This window comes from Oryctolagus cuniculus, chromosome 6 (genome assembly GCF_964237555.1).
Source record: "Oryctolagus cuniculus chromosome 6, mOryCun1.1, whole genome shotgun sequence".
In the NCBI taxonomy this organism is placed as follows: domain Eukaryota; kingdom Metazoa; phylum Chordata; class Mammalia; order Lagomorpha; family Leporidae; genus Oryctolagus; species Oryctolagus cuniculus.
Window position 1 is genome coordinate 17,974,524 of NC_091437.1, and position 19,757 is coordinate 17,994,280.

General features: G+C 42.8%; 1 protein-coding gene across 2 annotated transcripts in view; it reads left to right on the forward strand.

Moving 5' to 3' along the window:
• Positions 1-19,757, forward strand: part of SLC27A6 (solute carrier family 27 member 6) — an 83,636-nt gene that overhangs the window by 6,655 nt on the left and 57,224 nt on the right. For both annotated transcript variants that reach the window (XM_017341026.3, XM_002710184.5), the window contains exon 2: positions 9,684-9,887. In XM_017341026.3, the coding sequence (XP_017196515.3) occupies positions 9,684-9,887 (204 nt within the window). The remainder of the gene's footprint in view (positions 1-9,683; positions 9,888-19,757) is intronic.

Consider the following 19,757-nt stretch of genomic DNA (forward strand, 5'->3'; position numbering starts at 1 on the left):
TGTCTTGTCCATCCACCCTCTCCCCGCACCTTTTCTACTCACCATTCCTCCGTCAAGTGTGTTGTGGCTTTTTATCCAATGGAATCATAAAGTTCTCTTAGCTGCTTTGCATTTCGGCCACAACCTTGGGGAGCACGTCACGAAGTGGCTTGCAAGGTCTTTGAGGTGAGGAAGTTTTCTCCTCCACCACCAGATTCTCGGCACTTAGCACAAAGGGCATATTCCATCGATATTTATTGCCTGGTAAATGAGTATCCATGCATTTGAGTGAAAAACATGAGGTATGTTTGAGCAGTTGGTGACTTAGTTTTCTTCCATTTTTTTTTTTAAGATTTCATTTATTTGTTTGAGAGACAGAGTCAGACAGTGAGAGGGAGAGACTGAGAGAAAGGTCATTCTTCCATTGGTTCACCCCCCAAATGGCCACAAAGGCCGGAGCTGTGCCGATCTGAAGCCAGGACCCAGGAGCTTCTTCTGGGTCTCCCATGCGGGTGCTGGGGTCCAAGGACTTGGGCCATCTTCTACTGCTTTCCCAGGCCATAGCAGAGAGCTGGATTGGAAGAGGAACAACTGAAACTAGAACCAGCGCCCATATGGGATGCTGGCACCACAGGCACAGGATTAACCTACTGTGCTATGGCGCCTGCTCCCTCACTTTTTTTTCTAATAAATTGTCTACCCTCTGCTCTTCATTTGGAAACTTGTTTTGAAGGAAGAGACATTATTGGACTTCTTTGTTATGTTGCTTGATATTTGTGTTGCTAAACTTTGGAATCCTTGCTCCAAAAGGCACAAAGTGTTTCAAACTTCTTGCATGCATATATTTTGTTCTTTCTACTTTATCAATATACTATCACAAATAACTATACTATAATAAATAACTAAATATACTATAATAAATAACTAAAAGAGCTGTTCATATTACCCCAGACTCTTTTTACTTTAGATCTGATGATATATGTTTTAGGTTTTCATCTGTTCTGAAGAATTTTGGGTTCTTCTTCAGGAAAAGCAAAATCCTCTGTCCTCGCCATAAACACACAAGAAAGCACACAGTTTTGCCCTGTTAATCTTCAAGAACTGTTGCATTCAGATTGTGCAGGGCAAATGTTCTGGTTAATAGAAGAACCATTGTAATTCTCCAAGTGACTTTCAACCATAAAAGGAACTGCTTCATAAAGATCAAGAGGAAGAGTCAGAGAAAAAAATAAAGACCCCTGGAGGTTTATAGGAGATAATGTGTATTCAGATATATAAAACACATGGGCCATGTGTGCCTTTATTAGCTTATCCATACATCATGATGCCCTCACATGATTTTTGTTCAGTGTTCAGGGCACTGGAACATTTTTACTTGTATTTAGTAAATGGCTGTTTTGTGATTTTTCCATCTTACTTTGTGCAATGTTAAGGATTTCCTCCAGTCCCAAAGAAAACAACTGATGCATGTAAGAAGTTTAAGTGGCTTCCTTGGTTCTGTTGCTGACAAAGGCTATGTTCTCAACCCTGATGCGTGCATGATTTTCTCTTTACTGATGGTGGAGACACTGGGCCTGGAGTTCTTATTTATAAGCTCTGCTGACAGAGAAGGATATTTGAACGCTGGCAGAAGCAAAAGCAATATAAAGGGAAGTTGTGCCTGTTCTGAGAGTTGTCAAGGCTGAATGGGAGAAACACACATCTTGGAGTCAGGAAACTGCAGAGTTGAATTCTAACTCTGTCCTTAAGTGACTGCCGCAGGGACTTGTGCGAATGAAATGGAGAAGACCCGGATGGAATGCCTGGACAATGGGATCCGTGCAGGTAGCAGCTACCATCATTACTTGTGATTACACGGCGGCAGAGATGACACACACAGAGAGAGGTTGGTGTTTGCCCAGCCCTCTGTGGGATTTGTTGAGAACCTAGGGCTGTTTGAAGGGGGAGTAGGGCAATGAGTTTCACAGGCGAAGTGCATGGGCCTTGATAGCAGTGTGGCAGTAGCTGCTTGCCTGCTCTCAGAGGTCAGGCACAGAATGCTGCCAGACAAGAGTTTTGAGTAGGGTCCTTCGCTCTCTGTGGCCAAAACAAAGAGAATTCCACTGGTTACACTTAGGAGGCAGGAAAATAGATCCATGGGATCTGAATCTTGCAGAAATACTACCTAGGAATGAATTGCACTTCTAAATATATATGATTTACTTAATGTTGAATCTAAGTGTGCATGAAGGGCTTTACATCTTTACTTGTAAGTTTTACTGTTCATCATTGAAAACTAAGAAGTCTGTTTTGCCCAATTTATATAATAATTTATTCATTGGCAAGTCAGGGTATGTTGAAATAATATTCAGTGAGGTTATTTTTTTTCTTTTCTTGCCTAGTTTTGCTTATCATAAATATACTATTTGCTCTCTCAAAAGATCTGGGAACAGCTTAGAGTGAAAACACAAAAACCCATTCACAAACATGTCTGGATATGTCATCATCATTGCAAGAGTTGTGCTTCTGCCTTCTGTCCTGTCTCAGCTTTGTATCCCATTCCTTGAGAACTTGATGGATTAAGTGAGGAGTGAAGTCCCAACTCGCCCCTGCCTAGTTACACAATCTCCAGTAGGAAGAGGAGGAGCAGTGATCCGACTTGGAGAAAAACACGGAGGACAAACCTAGAAGCCCTTTCTCCTGTTTGCACCCGTCTCCCTCCCTCCCCGGGTCTGCTGCCTCCTTTAAGCCTTCAGCCCTCCCCTTCTGAGACCGAGGTCATCTCACAGTCATCATTGCTGGTATCCTCACCACAAGCCGTGGTGACCACCGTTACTCAGGACTGATTCTGTGCCAGATACCCCCATGAAGGGTGTACATAAGAGAGCGCTTTGTGGAAAAAAGGAAATCAAAGAAAAGTTCATCTTGATGCAAAGTATTTTGAAATCCATGCCATTTTCCATAATATGTGTTTTCCATGAGCTTCCTGCTGAGTTCTCACTTATAGTTTAATTCTCAGAACACCTACATGAGCTGCATGGAGCCACTTCTAAGATAAAAAGCCTGAAGCAAGAGAAGTGAAGTGACTTTTCCAAGGTGATGCAACTAGCAAGTACAAAAGCAATGTTTGAATCCAGACCCTCTGGTTGAAAATCCTAATCTATGAAGATTCAACTTAGAATTCCAATGAGTTAAAAAAAGTATGTGTGTGTGTGTATATATATATGTGTGTGTGTGTGTGTGTATATATATATATTTTTTTTAAGGGTAGAGTCCACAATGTAAGTCGGAGCCCATTCTTGGACAGCTTCTCTGTTTCCCAGGTATTAACTTTTCTCAGTCTTCCTTCTAATAGACTCTAATTTTTGCTCCAAGTAACAGGATAAAGCTAGAACTTTACATTGAATCTTTATTTTTTAAAGAAAAAGAAATGGATTTTTGCCACAACTTAATATGATCTGACAGGTGCATGAAAAAATTCATAAGTCTTTATGTTGGTAAATGGCACGTGAACAATATAGGAGGAGTTGAAGTGAGTTTAATCACTTTTTTCTTTTTAAGATGAAGCATTTGATGTTTGTCAGGTGGGAGGAACTTTTTGATGCCTTTACTTTATTGCATACATATAATACATATTTTATATTTTTTAAACATTTATTTGTTTGAAAGGCAGAGTTACAGAGAGACAGAGAGAGCTCTTCCATCTGCTGGTTCACTCCCCAAGTGGCTGCAGTGGCCGGGACTGGGCCAGGCTGAAGCCAGCAGCCAGGATCTAGGTCTCCCACGTGGGTATAGAGGCGCAAGCGCTGGGTCCATCTTCCACTGCTTTCTAAGACCATTATTAGGGGACAGGATTGGAAGTGGAGAAGCCAGGACTCCAACCGGTGCCCATACGGAATGCAAGCGTGTCAGGCAGCGGCTTCACCTGCTAGTCCACAATGTCGGCCTTATATTTTGTTTTATGTTTTTATGAGAATATTATTAGCATTTATTTTGTATCTGTAAAGAAGATACATGATAGCAAAAGCAATGTGAAATTTTGTTAGTTCATCAGTAATTCAGTTCAGAAAGTGAACCATTTTCTCTCATGTTCCTTGGTTGTTAAAGGTCATGTAAGAGGGAAAACAAATCAAACACCTTAATTTCCAAACTGTATCAGAACAATGCACTTTTTTTTTTTTTCCGACAGGCAGAGTGGACAGTGAGAAAGAGAGACAGAGAGAAAGGTCTTCCCTTGCCGTTGGTTCACCCTCCAATGGCCGCTGTGGCTGGCGCGCTGTGGCCGGCACACCACGCTGATCCAATGGCAGGAGCCAGGTGCTTATCCTGGTCTCCCTTGGGGTGCAGGGCCCAAGCACTTGGGCCATCCTCCACTGCACTCCCTGGCCACAGCAGAGAGCTGGCGTGGAAGAGGGGCAACCGGGACAGAATCCTGCGCCCTGACCGGGACTAGAACCCGGTGTGCCAGCACCGCAAGGCGGAGGATTAGCCTATTGAGCCACGGCACTGGCCTGAACAATGCACTTTTGGCATTCTCATTATAAGCTTTATGTTGAAGCATGGGTGAAAATGTTCATAGCAAAAATTAGTTTTGAAATAATAATTATTAATGAGAAATCAGTAGCACAACCAGTTCTATAAATATACTGCAAAGCTACACTAATCAACAAATATGATATCATATATAACAAATGATAATAAATAAATAGAAAATATGATAATCACAAAACTAGACAAAGAATTGAGTGGAACAGAAAGACTCAGAGCTGCCTCCTATCAGTAGAAAATGAAGAATTATGCAATAAATCACATTGAAAGAACTAATTTTGAAAGCAGTATTAGTGGGGTTGGGCTTTGTTTCTGTGAGTGAGTTACCTCTTGGGATGCCCTCATTCTAACCGTAATCCCTGGGTTCAAGTCCTAGATCCGCTTCTGACCCAGTTTAATGCCAACATGTACCTTGGGAGGCAGCAGGTGGTGTCTCAAGTACTCGGGTCCATGCCACCCATGTAGGAGACCTTGATCGAATTCTGAAATCCTAGCTTTGGCCTGGCCCAGCCCCTGCTTTTGCAGCTGTTTCCAGAGTGAACCAGTGGCTAGAAGATCTCTATCTCTGCATTTCAAATAAATATAATAAATAAGTTGAAAAAGAAAAAATAATTATAATGAATGAAAGTGGTGTATAGGTGTTAAATTTGGGGGAGTAGATTTTACATCTGAATTATGACACACACACACACCTCAAAAGAAAAAAAATAACTTATTAATTTAATTAGGTCTATCAGTTTTTCTAACCTTCAGTTGCCTTCGAATTCCTTAAGTTCAATCTGCAATAAACTAATATTTGTAAAAATAAATGGTACATTATTGATGAAAAATGAATTTCTGGGCCTGATACGGAATATTGGTATGTGTGTCTTGATGTGAATTGCTTTAGGACTTTGCTTATGTCAGCATAAATTTTCTTAGAAACACAGCCTACCCTAAGAGCAGCCTGTGGAGCCACGCTGCACCCTGGGCCAGCAGTCGCAGCATAGAGTGAGGTCTGTAATTTCACTCTGGATCCTCTAGGACTACTGTCTTACAGTCTGGAGAGCTCCAATGCACCATATATAGCAATTTCACATCAGATTGATTGTGCACAAATATTGGAGTTAAAACATTTACCCATGTTTAAGAGCTACTATGCAATGATTCCCTTTCTTCACCTTTGCAAGTCTAGCTTGTTTTATGTAATATTGAATAATATGCAGTTTGTCATGCAGCATGCATAGCATCACTCACAATATGGCATATTAGAGGGATATAAAAAACTTTTACTATTTGATTTTATAGTCTCAGGAATGTAAATAAGATATATAATACTTATGTAAATACAACAAATCAATTTGTAGAAAAATTTGTAAAGCATCGTGGACAAGACTCATAATTTATCTGCATTTGTACTTGTAACCCCATCTAATATTGTGTCTTGAAAATGGGAGAAAAATGCATGTTTCTTTTTAAATATGTAGTTATTTATTTGAATGAGTTACACAGAGAGAGGGAGAGACAGAGACAGAGTCAGAGAGAGTGCTTCCATCTATTGGTACACTCCTCTGAATTGCTGCAACAGCTGAGGCTGGGCCAGGCCCAGCTTCCTCCAGGTCTCCCACCTGGGTGCAGGGGCCCAAGCACTTGGGCCATTGTCTACTGCTTTCCCAGGGACATGAGCAGGGAGCTGGATCAGAAGTGGAGCAGCCAGTTCTTGAACCAGCACCCATATGGGATGCTGGTGTCACAGGCAACGGCTTAACCTGCTACACCATGAAATCAGCCCCAGAAAAAATACATATTTCTTTAAAGAGCTCGTTGCTTTGAAAAAAAAAATGAATCTTCTGCAATATAGACTTTGTTCAAGGTCATAGAAAACCCAGATGTCTCTTTGTCTTATAGTTTATTAAGACCTGCATGCATGGTCCCCGTGGTGCAGAGTTCAGTGTCTTTAACCAGGTATCTGTCTACCACCTACCCTGTATGTGCCTGGTGCAGCAAGCACAAGGACCCAGGAGGACATACATCAATCTTTTAAGGTACATGCAGTCCCATACAGGTGTCCGTGGTAATACATTTCACTAAAGAGTAAGTATGCATGAAATAAACTCAAGTTCCACTAAAGTATTTAAACAAATGCTATTTTGTGTCAGAACTTAATATTCAGGATTGTTTTCCTTCTTGAAAATATTTTTATTTATTTACAAGAGAGAAAGAGAGAGAGAAACCAGCGTGATCACACTCCCATCTGCTGGTTCACTCCTGAAATACTCTTGATGGCCAAGGCTGGGCCAGGCTGAAGCTGAGAGCCAGGAATTCAATCCAGGTTTCCCACGTGGGTGACAGGGAACCAGTGACAGGAGCCATCACCCTTGAGTGCCAGGCTCTTTAGTGGGAGCAGGAGGCAATTCTTAAACCCAGGCATTCATCTGAACCTGGCATCTTAAGTGCTAGCCAAAATACTTGCCCCCAGGATTTATTCTCAAAACAGCATCAAGTTTTAATAATATTAAAAAAAGATTATCAGTGATAACTAATGATTTTTATGTGCTACATGACTTTTCAAATGTTTAATTTTCACTGTGCCCACTCACATTTCTAACCATTATTGAAGAAATAACTCAGTGAGATAAAATTCTCTTCCATAACTCTGCTTCTACTGGATCAACTTGACTTTCATGTATGAAGGGAGTCAGATTCTGTTTCTGCTGACTCCTAGGGACCTGCTCAGTTTCTTTTTGCTTGTAAAAGTTAGCTCTTTTTATCAAAACTCATGGTTTCCTTAGACTCCAGAAGTCCAACAAAGATTTGTGGTCATAATTCATCATGTTGTTATTTTCTGTGTGCCTGTCTTCCCAGTTTAGACATAAATATCCTTAAAAATATTTAAAAATTTGTGCTGTTAATTTATAATTGCAGATAGGAGATTAGAAATTAAGATAACCAAATGAGTCAGTGCAGAGACTTGTAGTTGTAGTTTGAACATACCAGAAAGGGTTGTTCAAACAGAATATAGAATTCACATTTTTTAAAAAGCAGTCTGGATCTGTGTTTTCCCATTTTTTGGTGACTTGCATTTCTTCCAGGATTCCCTGTGTTTTTCACTTTTCTCTGTCAAAGCGCTCTTTATGCAGCAGGTGCTGTGTGTTACGTAGAACTGGGTATTTTCTCTGCATTCTTACATTCCGTTTTATTTGGACTTGTTCTAGGAATATAAAGTTAATGAAAACATTTTAAGTGCCCAATTTCCTGCAAAATATCAACTCCTTATCATTTCTGTATGTCCTTCTATTTTCTTGTCAGTTTTGTTTGGGAATTGGCTCTTTCCATTCGCCATGTTTTGCTTGCTGCTTCTTTGTGATTTGTTGGTGTTATAGATGCTGAGAAAGTAAATCATGAGTTTTTTCCCCAGTATTTTCCATTGTGGTAGAACTAAACAGTGACTGACATATGTTTTTTGAAGTAAGTGGGTTCTGATTTACACTTCTAGAAAAATATTTAGAGCAGTCCATTGTATTCAGATTCAAGCAGAATATAGCTTGGTATTTCTGAAACTTTATTTAAAAGTTCTCCCCAAAATGCTTAATATGTAAAGGTTCATGTTTGCATGTACTTGGGCATTCTGGTCAGAGTGCATTGTCCATTTAATACTTCTTGACCACTAATCTCTTATGAGGTAATGCACAGTTTTAGGGTTAATCAGGCTTGGGCTAGATTACCTTCCAGCAGCTTGTGAACTCGTTGTACTGATTTCCTCCATCTGCTATACAGAGGTACCACAAACTGGGTAGCTTAAAACAAGAGAGATTTGTTCTCTCTCCGTTGTGGGGGGTTAAAGTCCAAAGTGAAGGCTTCAGCAGGGCTGCGCTCCCTCCAAGGGGCTAGGAAGACGCCGCCCTGCGTCTTCACAGTTCTGGTGGTTGCAGGAATCCTTGGCTTTCCTTGCATTAACCCCAAAAGGCCAGTGGATGGTGTTGTGTAGTGTCCCCAAGGACGCTAATGGAGAGTTCAGATAAGTAACGGAGAACCTGGAAATCCCTTAGACGTTAGGAAAGGACGGCATAGAGCAGGAATGTGGCGGTAAGGCTGGGGCAGCGTGCAGAGGATCGGGGTTGAGCTTCACTGTCAGAAATCCATGCTGCAGTCAGGGACTTTAAATTTAAAAGGAAATTAGAGAATATCAGTAAGTATGATTTTCTACTCTAGAGGACTTTTCACTTCCTTTTTATCCCACAAGGCACCTGCTACCTCGGCGCTTGTATTTCCTCTCCCAGGATCCACTCCCCACTTCTGTTTCATTCTTTTGCACCACACTGTCCTGTTAGCGGATGACCTGTGTCCTGCTTTTATAGGCAAATTAAGAAGGTCTGGTTTAATCTTCTAGATAAACTCCATGTCACCCCCCTCCCCCACAACTGCTCTTTTAGGATCCTGAGCAACAGGCCTTTACTGAGACTCATGTGGTTTTCCTTCTCTGAACTGTGTATTTCAACCCAGGCCTTTGATCTGGTGCGACTCCCAGACCCTTCAGGCCTGAAACTGGAAGTTTTTCCTGGTTTTCTGCCGCTCTTCCTCTTGCTTGGCTGGAGGTGCTGCCCAGGGCCAGGGAGGGGTTGCGCTCTCACCAGCCGGCTTTCCGCTGCCGTCATCACGTCCTCTGCATGATGAACCGCATTTCGTGGAGGATGCTCTTTTGTTCCTGTTGCTTGTGAAAACTTTTGTCTCTGATCATCACTGGCTCTGCAGTGCTCTCTAAGCCACAGTGATCTTGTAACTGCAGAGGAGTCGGGCATTTCCCAAATGTTTTGCATTGTAGCAGAACTAAGCAGTAACAACTGACCAAGTTGTAGTTCAAGGACAAGGTTAAGTGGAATACCCTGGATTTAAAGCCAGAGTATAAAACACTGTTTCATTTAAACACTGGAAAGAAAACATAATTTGGATAATCAATCCTAAAAATCAGTCTGAATTGGCTTACATACATTGTTCCATCAGGAGGTAATCACTTAGCCCCGTTGAAACCGAGCAGTAGAACGGCTATGACATTACTCATCCAATGTTACGGGGGGCGGGGGGGGGGCGGAGCAGCCTTTTATTTACATCCGATCCCTGCTGCAACACACAAAAGCAGACTCAGATGAATGGCTTAAGATTTAAGTTTATTGACCTGTTCCTAACCATTTGCTTTCTAGATTTGCTTGGAACTCTAGAAGAAATCCTTCCAAGTCTCCCCAAAGACATCAGCATTTGGGGGATGAAAGACTCCGTTCCACAAGGCGTGATCTCACTCCAAGAAAAACTCAGCATGTCGTCGGATGAGCCCGTGCCACGCAGCTACCACGTTGCCACAAGTCTCAAGTCCACTTGTCTTTATATCTTTACTTCTGGAACCACAGGTAGGATCCAGTTCTTCTTAAGGGCTGGAAAGGATGCAACACATTCAACATATTTGCAAAGCAACTCCCTGCCATATGTGGTGATCAAACATCTGAGAAAGCATGCGTGCCCACATAGCTGAGGTTCTCACAGCCTGGAGCTTGCAAATGTGAATGAAAAGGTTCATTGTTTAACTGTAACTTGGCAAGTCACCATGTTCCCTTGGCTGTCTTGTCAACTGAAAAGATTTTCTTGAAGTTTGCTAGAAAAAAGAGCCCTGGAGTGTCAGAGACCTCCTTCCAGGCCGGTTGAGTAGTGGATGATATTTTGTTGGCTACTTTGCTAGATCTTTGTTTTTCTCATCCTCTTGTTCCTCATATCTAAAATAAAGAAAGAGATTAGTGTACATGTTTCTAACTACACTTCTGTATTTAAACTCTGTTATTCAACTGGAAAACACTTCCCCGTGTTCCTGTGTACACTGTAAAACCTGAAGCATAATCTGTTTATATATACCCGCAGTTTAAACAGCAGTGGCCGCTCTCCTGATTTTCCTCGGGTAACTGGATCATATGACAAACAGGAAGTCCAAAGGCGTTGGCAGATTTGGGAAGAGACAGAAAATGATCTCAAATAACCAAGCTCCCTTTGTGATAGGTAAATAGCAACAACAAAGAATAGACTGCTTCAGAATTCAAAAGGAAAGTTTAACAGTATTGACTTTTAGAAAAAATTGAATGGTTTTAGTGATGGAGAAATAGGTGTTTATAATTAGTTTGAACATGATTGGGGATTTGATTTGGACATTAAAATAGTCTGTTACTAATTTCTTGTTTGGGAGGGGTATTGTGAACAAAATTATGATAGCATAAGTAAAGTTTTTCTTACTTTAAAGAAACTGTATGCTTACCTGTCTGTGATCTCCATGAGACTGGAGACTTTTTCTTTTCTTTTCTTTCTTTTTTTTTTTTTTTTTGGCTGTGATTAGAACAGCTTTGTTACATAAACTGGAAAATGCTAATTTCTATCAAGTTGTCAGCATAAATTTATTCTGACTTTGAACTCTGAAAGAAAATGATACTTTTGAAAACATATTCTTTGAAAACGTCCAGAAACACTGGACCCACTTCTCTACAGAGCTGTCTTCTCAGGGGAGAACAGAAGTGGTTCTGGTCTCCACAACTGCACCTCCCCCATCCAAACAGAACAGGAGGAACACATTCTTTTTTTCTTTCTAATTTAATAAAAGTTTCTTTTTATTTTTTGTAAGATTGAGAGCCAGCAAGCGAGAGAAAGATCTTTTCTGCGGGCTCACTCCCCAAGTGCTTGGTAGAGTCTGGCTGGGAGTCAGGAACTCCATCCAGGTCCCCCTCGTGGGTGGCACAACCCCAGCTGCGTGGCCATCACTTTCTGTACCCCAAGGTCTGTGCATGCAGGGAGCCAGAAGGAAGTAGGAGGCAGGACTCGATCTCGGGCCTTCCAGTATGGGATGTGGGCATCACCATGGCAGTTTAACTCACTGCTTCCCTAACACCCATCCTAGAGCACATTCGTAGCAGCTTTTTGTTCTGTAGGATGAAAACCAGGTGTCTTGGGCATTTTCACAGCAGGATGAAAGTAAAAGCATGACTAACATTTTTAAAGGGTTGATTTTCATTTTATTTGAAGGAGAGCGGGAGAGAGAAATCATCCATGTGATATGTCACTCCCCAAGTGCCTGTGATGGCCAGAGTGTCAGCAGGTCGAAGCCGGGCGCCTGGGCCTGAATCTGGGTCTCCCACGTGGGTAGCAGTGACCCAAGTACAGGAGCCACCGTCTGCTGCCCCCTACGGTGTGCTACAATGGAAGGTTGCGATGGGACAGGCACGTTGACGTGGGATGAGAGTGTCCCAAGTTGCATTCTAAGCATTGTAGGACATAGCTACCCCTAATTTTTTGTTTGATATTTATTTATATGAAAGTTACACAGAACAGAATTTTAGAAAATCTGATAGTTTTAGGAGTTTTGGAGGAAAGTATCCTGTTCATCTCTCTGGTTTTACTTACCTGAAACACCTACATTCAGTATGTTTTTTTTTTTTTTATAATTGCCTCCTGATTTCCAACTTGAATGAATATCTTAACTGGGCACTGAATGGATACTAGCAAGCATCTACTGATTTCCTACCGTGGAAGATGAGAATTCCCTGTGTTCACACCACCCTTCCCTTCCACCCATTTTTTTCCTGAGGCAGGCTCTTTCCATCCCCATCTATCAGTTGGACATCAGTTTCATAAATGAGCAAACACTTCCCAGTTGAGCCGCATGGTCTAAAGGAGTTGTATTTGTGGCCGTTTATGTAAAACTGTTCTCAATCTGGATTTAATTGTTGTTCTCATTTGTTTGCTTGCTCACTTAGTTCTCCACACATCTGTAACTGCTTTATAGGCACTGTTCATGACTGTATTGTTGTGCTGTCTTGATGGCTTGGTCTTGGGGCCTCCCTGTGGGTACTGGCCATAAGCCACGATGGTCACTCTCTAGGAGAGCCCTGAGCGGGGGGTATTGTGTGTGTCTGTGGAAGGAGAGACGAATGAAGCCGGGAAGCCAACATGTGTGAAACAGAAGAAATGTATTAGTCACTGGAGAGAGGTCAGAGTGCCGCCCGGAGGTCCGGAGTAATGGAGTGGAGCGGGGGGGGGCACTGTGAGACGGACCCTGCCTGTAGCAAGTTATCCAGACAGTAGGAATTACCCCTCAGGCTGTCCTGTGGGAGCCTTGGATTGACTCCTTTAAGAAAGCACCTGGGTGGGGCCGGCTCTGTGGTGCAGCGGGTTAAAGCCCTAGCCTGAAACGCCGGCATCCCATATGGGCGCCAGTTCTAGTCCTGGCTGCTCCTCTTCCGATACAGCTCTCTGCTATGGCCTGGGATAGCAGTAGCAGACGGTCCAAGTCCTTGGGCCCCCGCACCCATGTGGGAGACCTGGAAGAAGCTCCTGGCTCCTGGCTTCAGATCAACGTAGTTCCGGCTGTTGAGGCCATCTGGGGAGTGAACCAGCGGATGAAAGACCTCTCTCTCTGTCTCTACCTCTCTCTGTAACTCTGTCTTTAAAATAAATGAAATAAATCTTAAAAAAAAAAAAAAAAAGAAAGAAAGCACCTGGGAATGGAGGAACTTATTTGCATGACTGATTTTTTTTTTTTTTGAAGATTTACTTATTCATTTGAAAGGCAGAGTTACAGAGAGGGAGGGAGAGACAGAGAGTGAAATCTGTATTTGTTGGTTTACCCATCAAACGGCAGCAATAGCCTTGCCCAGCCGGGAGCCAGGAGCTTCTTACGGGTCTCCTACTTGGTTGCAGAGGGCCAAGGACTTGGGCCATCCTACGCTGCTTTCCCAGGCCATACCAAAGAGCTGGATCGGAAGTGGAGCAGCCGGGACTTGAACCAGCACCCACACGGGATGACAGCATCACAGGTGGCGGCTTTACCCATTATGCCACAGCACCGGGCCTGACTCTGACATTGTTCTTCAGGTTTCAGCATGGTCAGCAAGTGTGGGTGTGTTGGGTTTCCAGTGGGTGAGATGAGGAGCAAGCCGGCTGTGTCACTGTCACAAAGGGAGGGAAGTTAGCTGGGCTAAAGCAATGGGGTAGAGCCGAGGGTCAGAGGACACGAGGCAGGCCTACCCGTGGGCGAATGCCCACCCCATCCCGCATTGTCAGGAAGGCAGCTCACCTGCAGACACCACTTCTCTGCCAGACACTTCCGCCAGAAGTGGCCGTCCTGACCGATTGTCCCCCTGCTGTCCTGGGCTCCTTCTTCACCATCATCCTGAGAATTTCCTTCAGTCCTTCGTTTTGGATCACTTGATCATACATCTGAAATTTGTTTCCTTGGTTTGCTTTTTATTTTGAGTGTACGCTTTCAGTAACTGATGAAAGAATAGTCAGGAGGTAAGATTTCTAAAGTCATCAGATGTCTGAAAATTTATTTCAGTTTTTAAAAAAAATTATTTGGAAGGCAGAATTGCAGAGAGAAAGAGGGAGAGGGCCAGTGCCGTGGCTCAACAAGCTAATCCTCCGCCTGTGGCGCCGGCACACCAGGTTCTAGTCCCGGTTGGGGCACCGGATTCTGTCCCGGTTGCCCCTCTTCCAGGCCAGCTCTCTGCTGTGGCCAGGGAGTGCAGTGGAGGATGGCCCAAGTGCTTGGGCCCTGCACCCCATGGGAGACCAGGAGAAGCACCTGGCTCCTGGCTTCGGATTAGCGCGGTGCACTGGCCGCAGCGCGCCAGCCGTGGCGGCCATTGGAGGGTGAACCAACGGCAAAGGAAGACCTTTCTCTCTGTCTCTCTCTTACTGTCCACTTTGCCTGTCAAAAAAAAAAAAAAAAGAAAGAAGGAAAGAAAGAGGGAGAGAGAGAGAGAGATCTTCCATCTGCTTGTTCACTGTCCAAATAGCTGCAACTGCTGGGGCAAGGCCAAGGCAAAGCCAGGATCCAAGAGCTTCTTCTGGGTCTCCCACATGGGTGACAGGGGAGCAAGCACTTGACCATTTCTGCTGCTTCCCCAGGAGCATTAGCAAGGAGCCGGATTGGAAGTGGAGCAGCCGGGACTTGAACTGACATCTGTCTGGGATGCCAGTATTGCAAGCAGTAGCTTAACCCACTACACAATGCAGGCCTCTATTTTTTTTTTTTTTTTTAGATCTTTCATATATGTAATCTGCTTGCAGGTAGAGACAGAGAGAGTGAGTAGAATAGTGAGAGAGAGTAAGGAAGAGTTGTCCCATCCTCTCGTTCACTCCCGAAATGCCCACAGCAGCTGGGACTGGGCCAGGATGAAACCAGTAGCCCAGAACTCAATCCAGGTCTCACACATAGGTGGCAGAGACCCAAGAACTTAATTTATCACCTGCCATCTTTCAGGTGTGTTTAGTAATAAGAAGCCACAATACCCAGTGCTCACCCCAGAAAATATCTCTTTCCCACCCTTATACTAGAATGATAGTTCTAAAGGCATTGCTTTAAAATCATGTGACTTTCAATATAATATTGATAAATATTTGATTTCTTATCCTTTGCCTGTAACCTAGTAATTTCTTTTATTTCCCTGTTGTTGAATTTTTAGGATGTTTTATGTGCCTGCGGTAGCCTGTAACACCATGATAATTTGTCATGAGACTGGTCTGATTTATTACCTTTGGGGGGAATTTCGTAGGCCTTTCAGTCTGGAAACTCGTGTTCTAGGTATTTTAAATTTGAAAGAAAGTCTGCATCATCTTCTCTTTCCTTCATTATTTCTGTTCTTTCTGAAGATTTTCTCTTATATCCCATTTGCTTATTTGTTGTTCATCAATCTTTAGAAGTCCTATTTATGTTAATAGTAGCCCTCCTGGAAGAGTAATAAATTTATTGATCTTTTCTATTTTTCTTTTCTGACCTTTTAATTTACTTTTTGAGAACTTAACTTTAACTTCCAAACTTTGTGTTCTTTGAATGCCTGTGCTCTTATGTTTATTTTTGATAATTCATTGTCTCATATTATGCAGAATATTGACAAAATTTGCTTGGCAATATCGCCTCTATCTTAGCTCTTTTGACTCCAAGACCCCATTTGTCTTTTGGTCCCTATTAGTCTTTATCCTTTGTCCTAGAGTATTTCCGCAAATATCTGGTGAACTTTGTCACTTTATATTTAAAAATGCAGACTGCAAAAGAGAAAACAATGCAAACTAAATCCTGACTAGAAGGCCTGTGTTCCTAGGTGAGACTTACTTACTAGCGGGGTTCATTGTCCAGAGTATTTTGTAAAGGAATTTGGAGGCGTGAAAGCATATAGACTTCTTCCTACTCCCCTAATTTCTCCAAACTCCGTTGTTCCTGGGTCTCTCCAAGTTGGTAATTTTCCAGAGAATAAACCTCTGAGGAAGTAATCCAGGGTTTCAATTACTGCTTTTAAAAAGGAGATTATTTATTTATTTATTTTAGAGGTAGAATTACAGACAGAGAGAAAGGTCTTCCATCTGCTGGTTCACTCCCCAGATTGCCACAATGGCCAGAACTGGACCGATCGGAAGCCAGGAGCTTCTTCCGGGTCTCCCACATGAGTTCAGGGGCCCAAGCTCTTGGGCCACCTTCCACTGCTTCCCAGGTGCATGAGCAGGGTGCTGGATCAGAGGAGGAGCAGCCGCTATGGAATGCCAGCCCGGCGGGTGGAGGCTTACCCTACTACGCCACAGCACCGGCCCTTGAAACTGCTTCTTAAACAGAACTTTCCATAGACTTCCTGTATGCAGTTCCTTGCTGATCTTCCACTTTTTTGGATTTTTGGTACCCAAATTCCTGAGCCTCCCTGGAGCTCGGGGCGGGGACGGGTGTTCTTCAAAGCCTCACCTCATGTTTTAGCTTCTTGGGTCTCTGTGTCACTCAGCACACACTCGGAGACTTTAATAACATGCTGATGCGCTCATCTCCAGTTTGGTTCTTTCTGTCCCGTGGGTCCATGTGTGTGCTGTCTCTGCAGGGTTCTCATTGCACTGGGCTAGCTCAGGTAGCCTCAGCACTGTCCAGGGGAGACTGTGCAGCCTGCACACGGCTGCAGTGCCCTCTGGGTTCCTGTAAGGAGCACCAGGAGTGGGAGGAGCTGTCTGCCAGGAGCCACTGCTCTGGGCAGGTTTTATCTCCTCTTCCTCCTCGCATCATCCACTCTTCCTCCTCATCCCCAAGTTGCTGGACACATCCTCACCCCTCTCCTTGGGCCCCACCCCGGTGGTGTGCTCCATCTAGTGGTATTCGAAGAGTTCCCGCTTCAGGGAATCGTAAAAGGTCAGAAAAGACAACGACGTTAGAGACCATCGAGGTGGCCTTTCTCAAGGAACTGTCTTAAAAAATTGAAAAGGAGTTTCATGGCCACATAAATCTGAGACAGGCCATTGACAGATATATCAAGCTTCCTGTCTCGCTTGGCTTCTTTGCCTCTTTCGTGTGTTAACGTGCTTCAAAATCTTGTAAAAGGGAGCTCTAAAATGTTTTCTCAAACTTCATTTGTTCTGCTTCTTCTTTCCTTCTTTCAAACCCTAAGCCCCATCAACCTTTGATCGTCTAAGTTTGCTGGACAAGTTTGTGTCTCTTTTGTCTCATGTATTGCAAAACTAGATTGAGGGGCCGGTGCTGTGGCTCAGTGGGTTAAAGCCCCAGCCTGCAGTGCCAGCATCCTATATGGGTGCCTGCTGGAGTCCCAGCTGCTCCTCTTCCAATCCAGCTCTCTTCTATGGCCTGGGAGGTCAGTGGAAGATGGCCCCAAGTGCTTGAGCCTCTGCACCCACGTGGGAGACCTGGAAGAAACTCCTGGCTCCTGGCTCTTAGCTCCTGGCTTCAGATTGGCTCAGCTCCAGCCATTGCGGCCCTTTGGGGAGTGAGCCAGTGGATGGAAGACCTTTCTCTTTCTCTCTCTCTGTCTCTCCCTCTCTAACACTGTCTTTCAAATAAATAAAATGAGTCTTAAAAAAAAAAACTATTCAGTACCTTGGGTGGTTTCTAATAAATTAATAAGAATGAATTAATAATTCACTTAAATGTAACCAAATTAAGAAAAACATGGCTAATTATTCTAAGAAAGGATTTGAAAGGGTAACATGAACATAAAATTGGAGAATTAGCTGGGTCCTCCTGTATTTGACAAGGCTTAAATTGAAATGTTATGTTTTCTTCTTATTTTTAATAAAAAGAAAAAAAGTCCTGGAGCAACCAGGACTCAAATCTATGCCCATATGGGATGCTGGCACTGCAGGCAGAAGTTTAACTTCGGTGTCACAATGCCGGCCCTGAAATGTTAGTTTTTCAAGTTGAATTGCCATGAGATCCAGAGACACTAAGAGGAGTAGAGGATATGGTGACTGAAGAAGCGTGAGAGGGGACCGCTTTCATGCATTTGCTCCTTTGGATGAGAAATCAAAGGACGTTACGTTCTCAGCCATCAAGTCTAGAGCTGGTTTTACTCAAGATATGTATACATGGTTTTGAGGAGGAAATTTGGAGAGATTCTCTATGAATGTGGATGAAAATAAACTCCATAGGCTGTGAGGTTCTAAGCTATTAGAATAGCTACAGAGATATCTTTTGGGAATATTAATAAATGAATTTCATTAGGGTGGTAAGTCAGACAATGTCAGTTTCACGTACGAGGTCAAGTCCAGTCCAGTTCATGGAAATGGGGCTCAAAGCCTGTCAGAAAATACCAGAACAGGGGCTGCAATGGTGTGGACTTGAAACTGCCTGGTGAGAGTATCCGTACATCACTGCAGACTGTGGTCCAGGGCTGGCTGCGTTGCTGTGACCAAAACCCCCATGAAAATGTTGGCTTTTGTCAGTAGATAAAGTGAACTTACAGAGAATGACCTCTGCTTTGAGTAAGGCTGTGGCTCCACTGAGTGTGCATTGCATAAGCAGCTCTGGTATGGCTGACTGGGGTTGACCTTCCCTCTCCATGAGTTCTGCATCCACGGATCCAACCAACCATGGATTCAAAATATTTTGGGAAAAATTATATCTATAATGAATATGTGTGGGTTTCTTTTTGTTTATCATTATTCTCTAAGCAATGGAGTATAGCAACTGTTTAAATAGCATTTATGTTATATTAGGTACCATGAGTAATCTAGGAGGGTTTATGTAAATTATATGTAAATGCCACACCATTTTATTTAAAGGGACTTGAACATCTGCAAATTTTAATATCTGTGAGGGGTTCTAGAACCAATCCCCTTTGATACTGAAGAACAACTATCTTATAAAACCAGAGAAGGCCTGCAAGAGCCAGATCAGGGTTGAGTTTGCATGGAACAGACAGAAGTGAGACCTGTATGAGGAGATAGCAAGAGTAGCAAGCGTGGGTCAAGACATCAGTTGGGGGACAGAGCATCATACAGGTGGGCTTCAAGAAGATAGAGGAAGTATGAATTATGGAAAAACTGCATGAATTCCTTTTTTTTTTTTTTTGACGCAGATCATCTTGTCTTTTAATTCTTTTTCCTGTGGACTTTTTGGAGTACCTTCATATAATGGAAGTTGAGCCATGATAGGGAGAGCAAACCCACAGAGGCGTGTAGTGATCCATAGGGAATGGGGACTGTAAAAGTTGGGATGCTACACATGGGAGTGCATTTTAATGTAGAACTCTTGTCCTAGAGAAGCAAACAAGAGCAAAGTAGTATCCAAATCTGTGAGCTACACTGTCAGCCTTGGGAGTTAATTCCTAGAACAGGGAAATAAATTCAGAATAGGTGCACCAAGTTTGCAGACACGTTGCAGAGTATGACTGTATCAGTCCATAGGGTACAGAAGAGGATCCCACCAGCAGCTTGACTGAATTGTCACTCCTGATCCTGCCCTCTGTTTGCTTCCTGTCATTTCCCTGACATTGGTCTCTGGATTTCCAAGAAATCCAATGATACGTCTTGTCCAAGTAGCATTATATGAAGCGAATTGATGTTATTGATGAGGTAGTTTTGAGATGGTGTGCTCTGCATGACGATATTCTAGAAATACCAGGACCCTTTGAACCGACATAGAGGATATAGATATGATTAAAATATAGCTAAGTGTAACAAATTAATCACCAGGATAATAATTACATGGTGGAAACAGATTTGGTGATAAGGAAATACAGGTTCAAACATGTAAAATTGCTAATGATAGCAATTCATATGAGATTGATTATCTTAACTGGATGAAATTATTAAAACTTACTTATGACTGGAAAAAAGTATGTAACAATTTGAAAAATGTTTGGACTAGAAATGCCAAGAAGAATGCAATCTTTCTATACACAAATTACAACTATAAATTTTATACATTAATTACAAGTATAAATTTTATACATTAATTGCAACTATAACTTTTTATAAGCCAT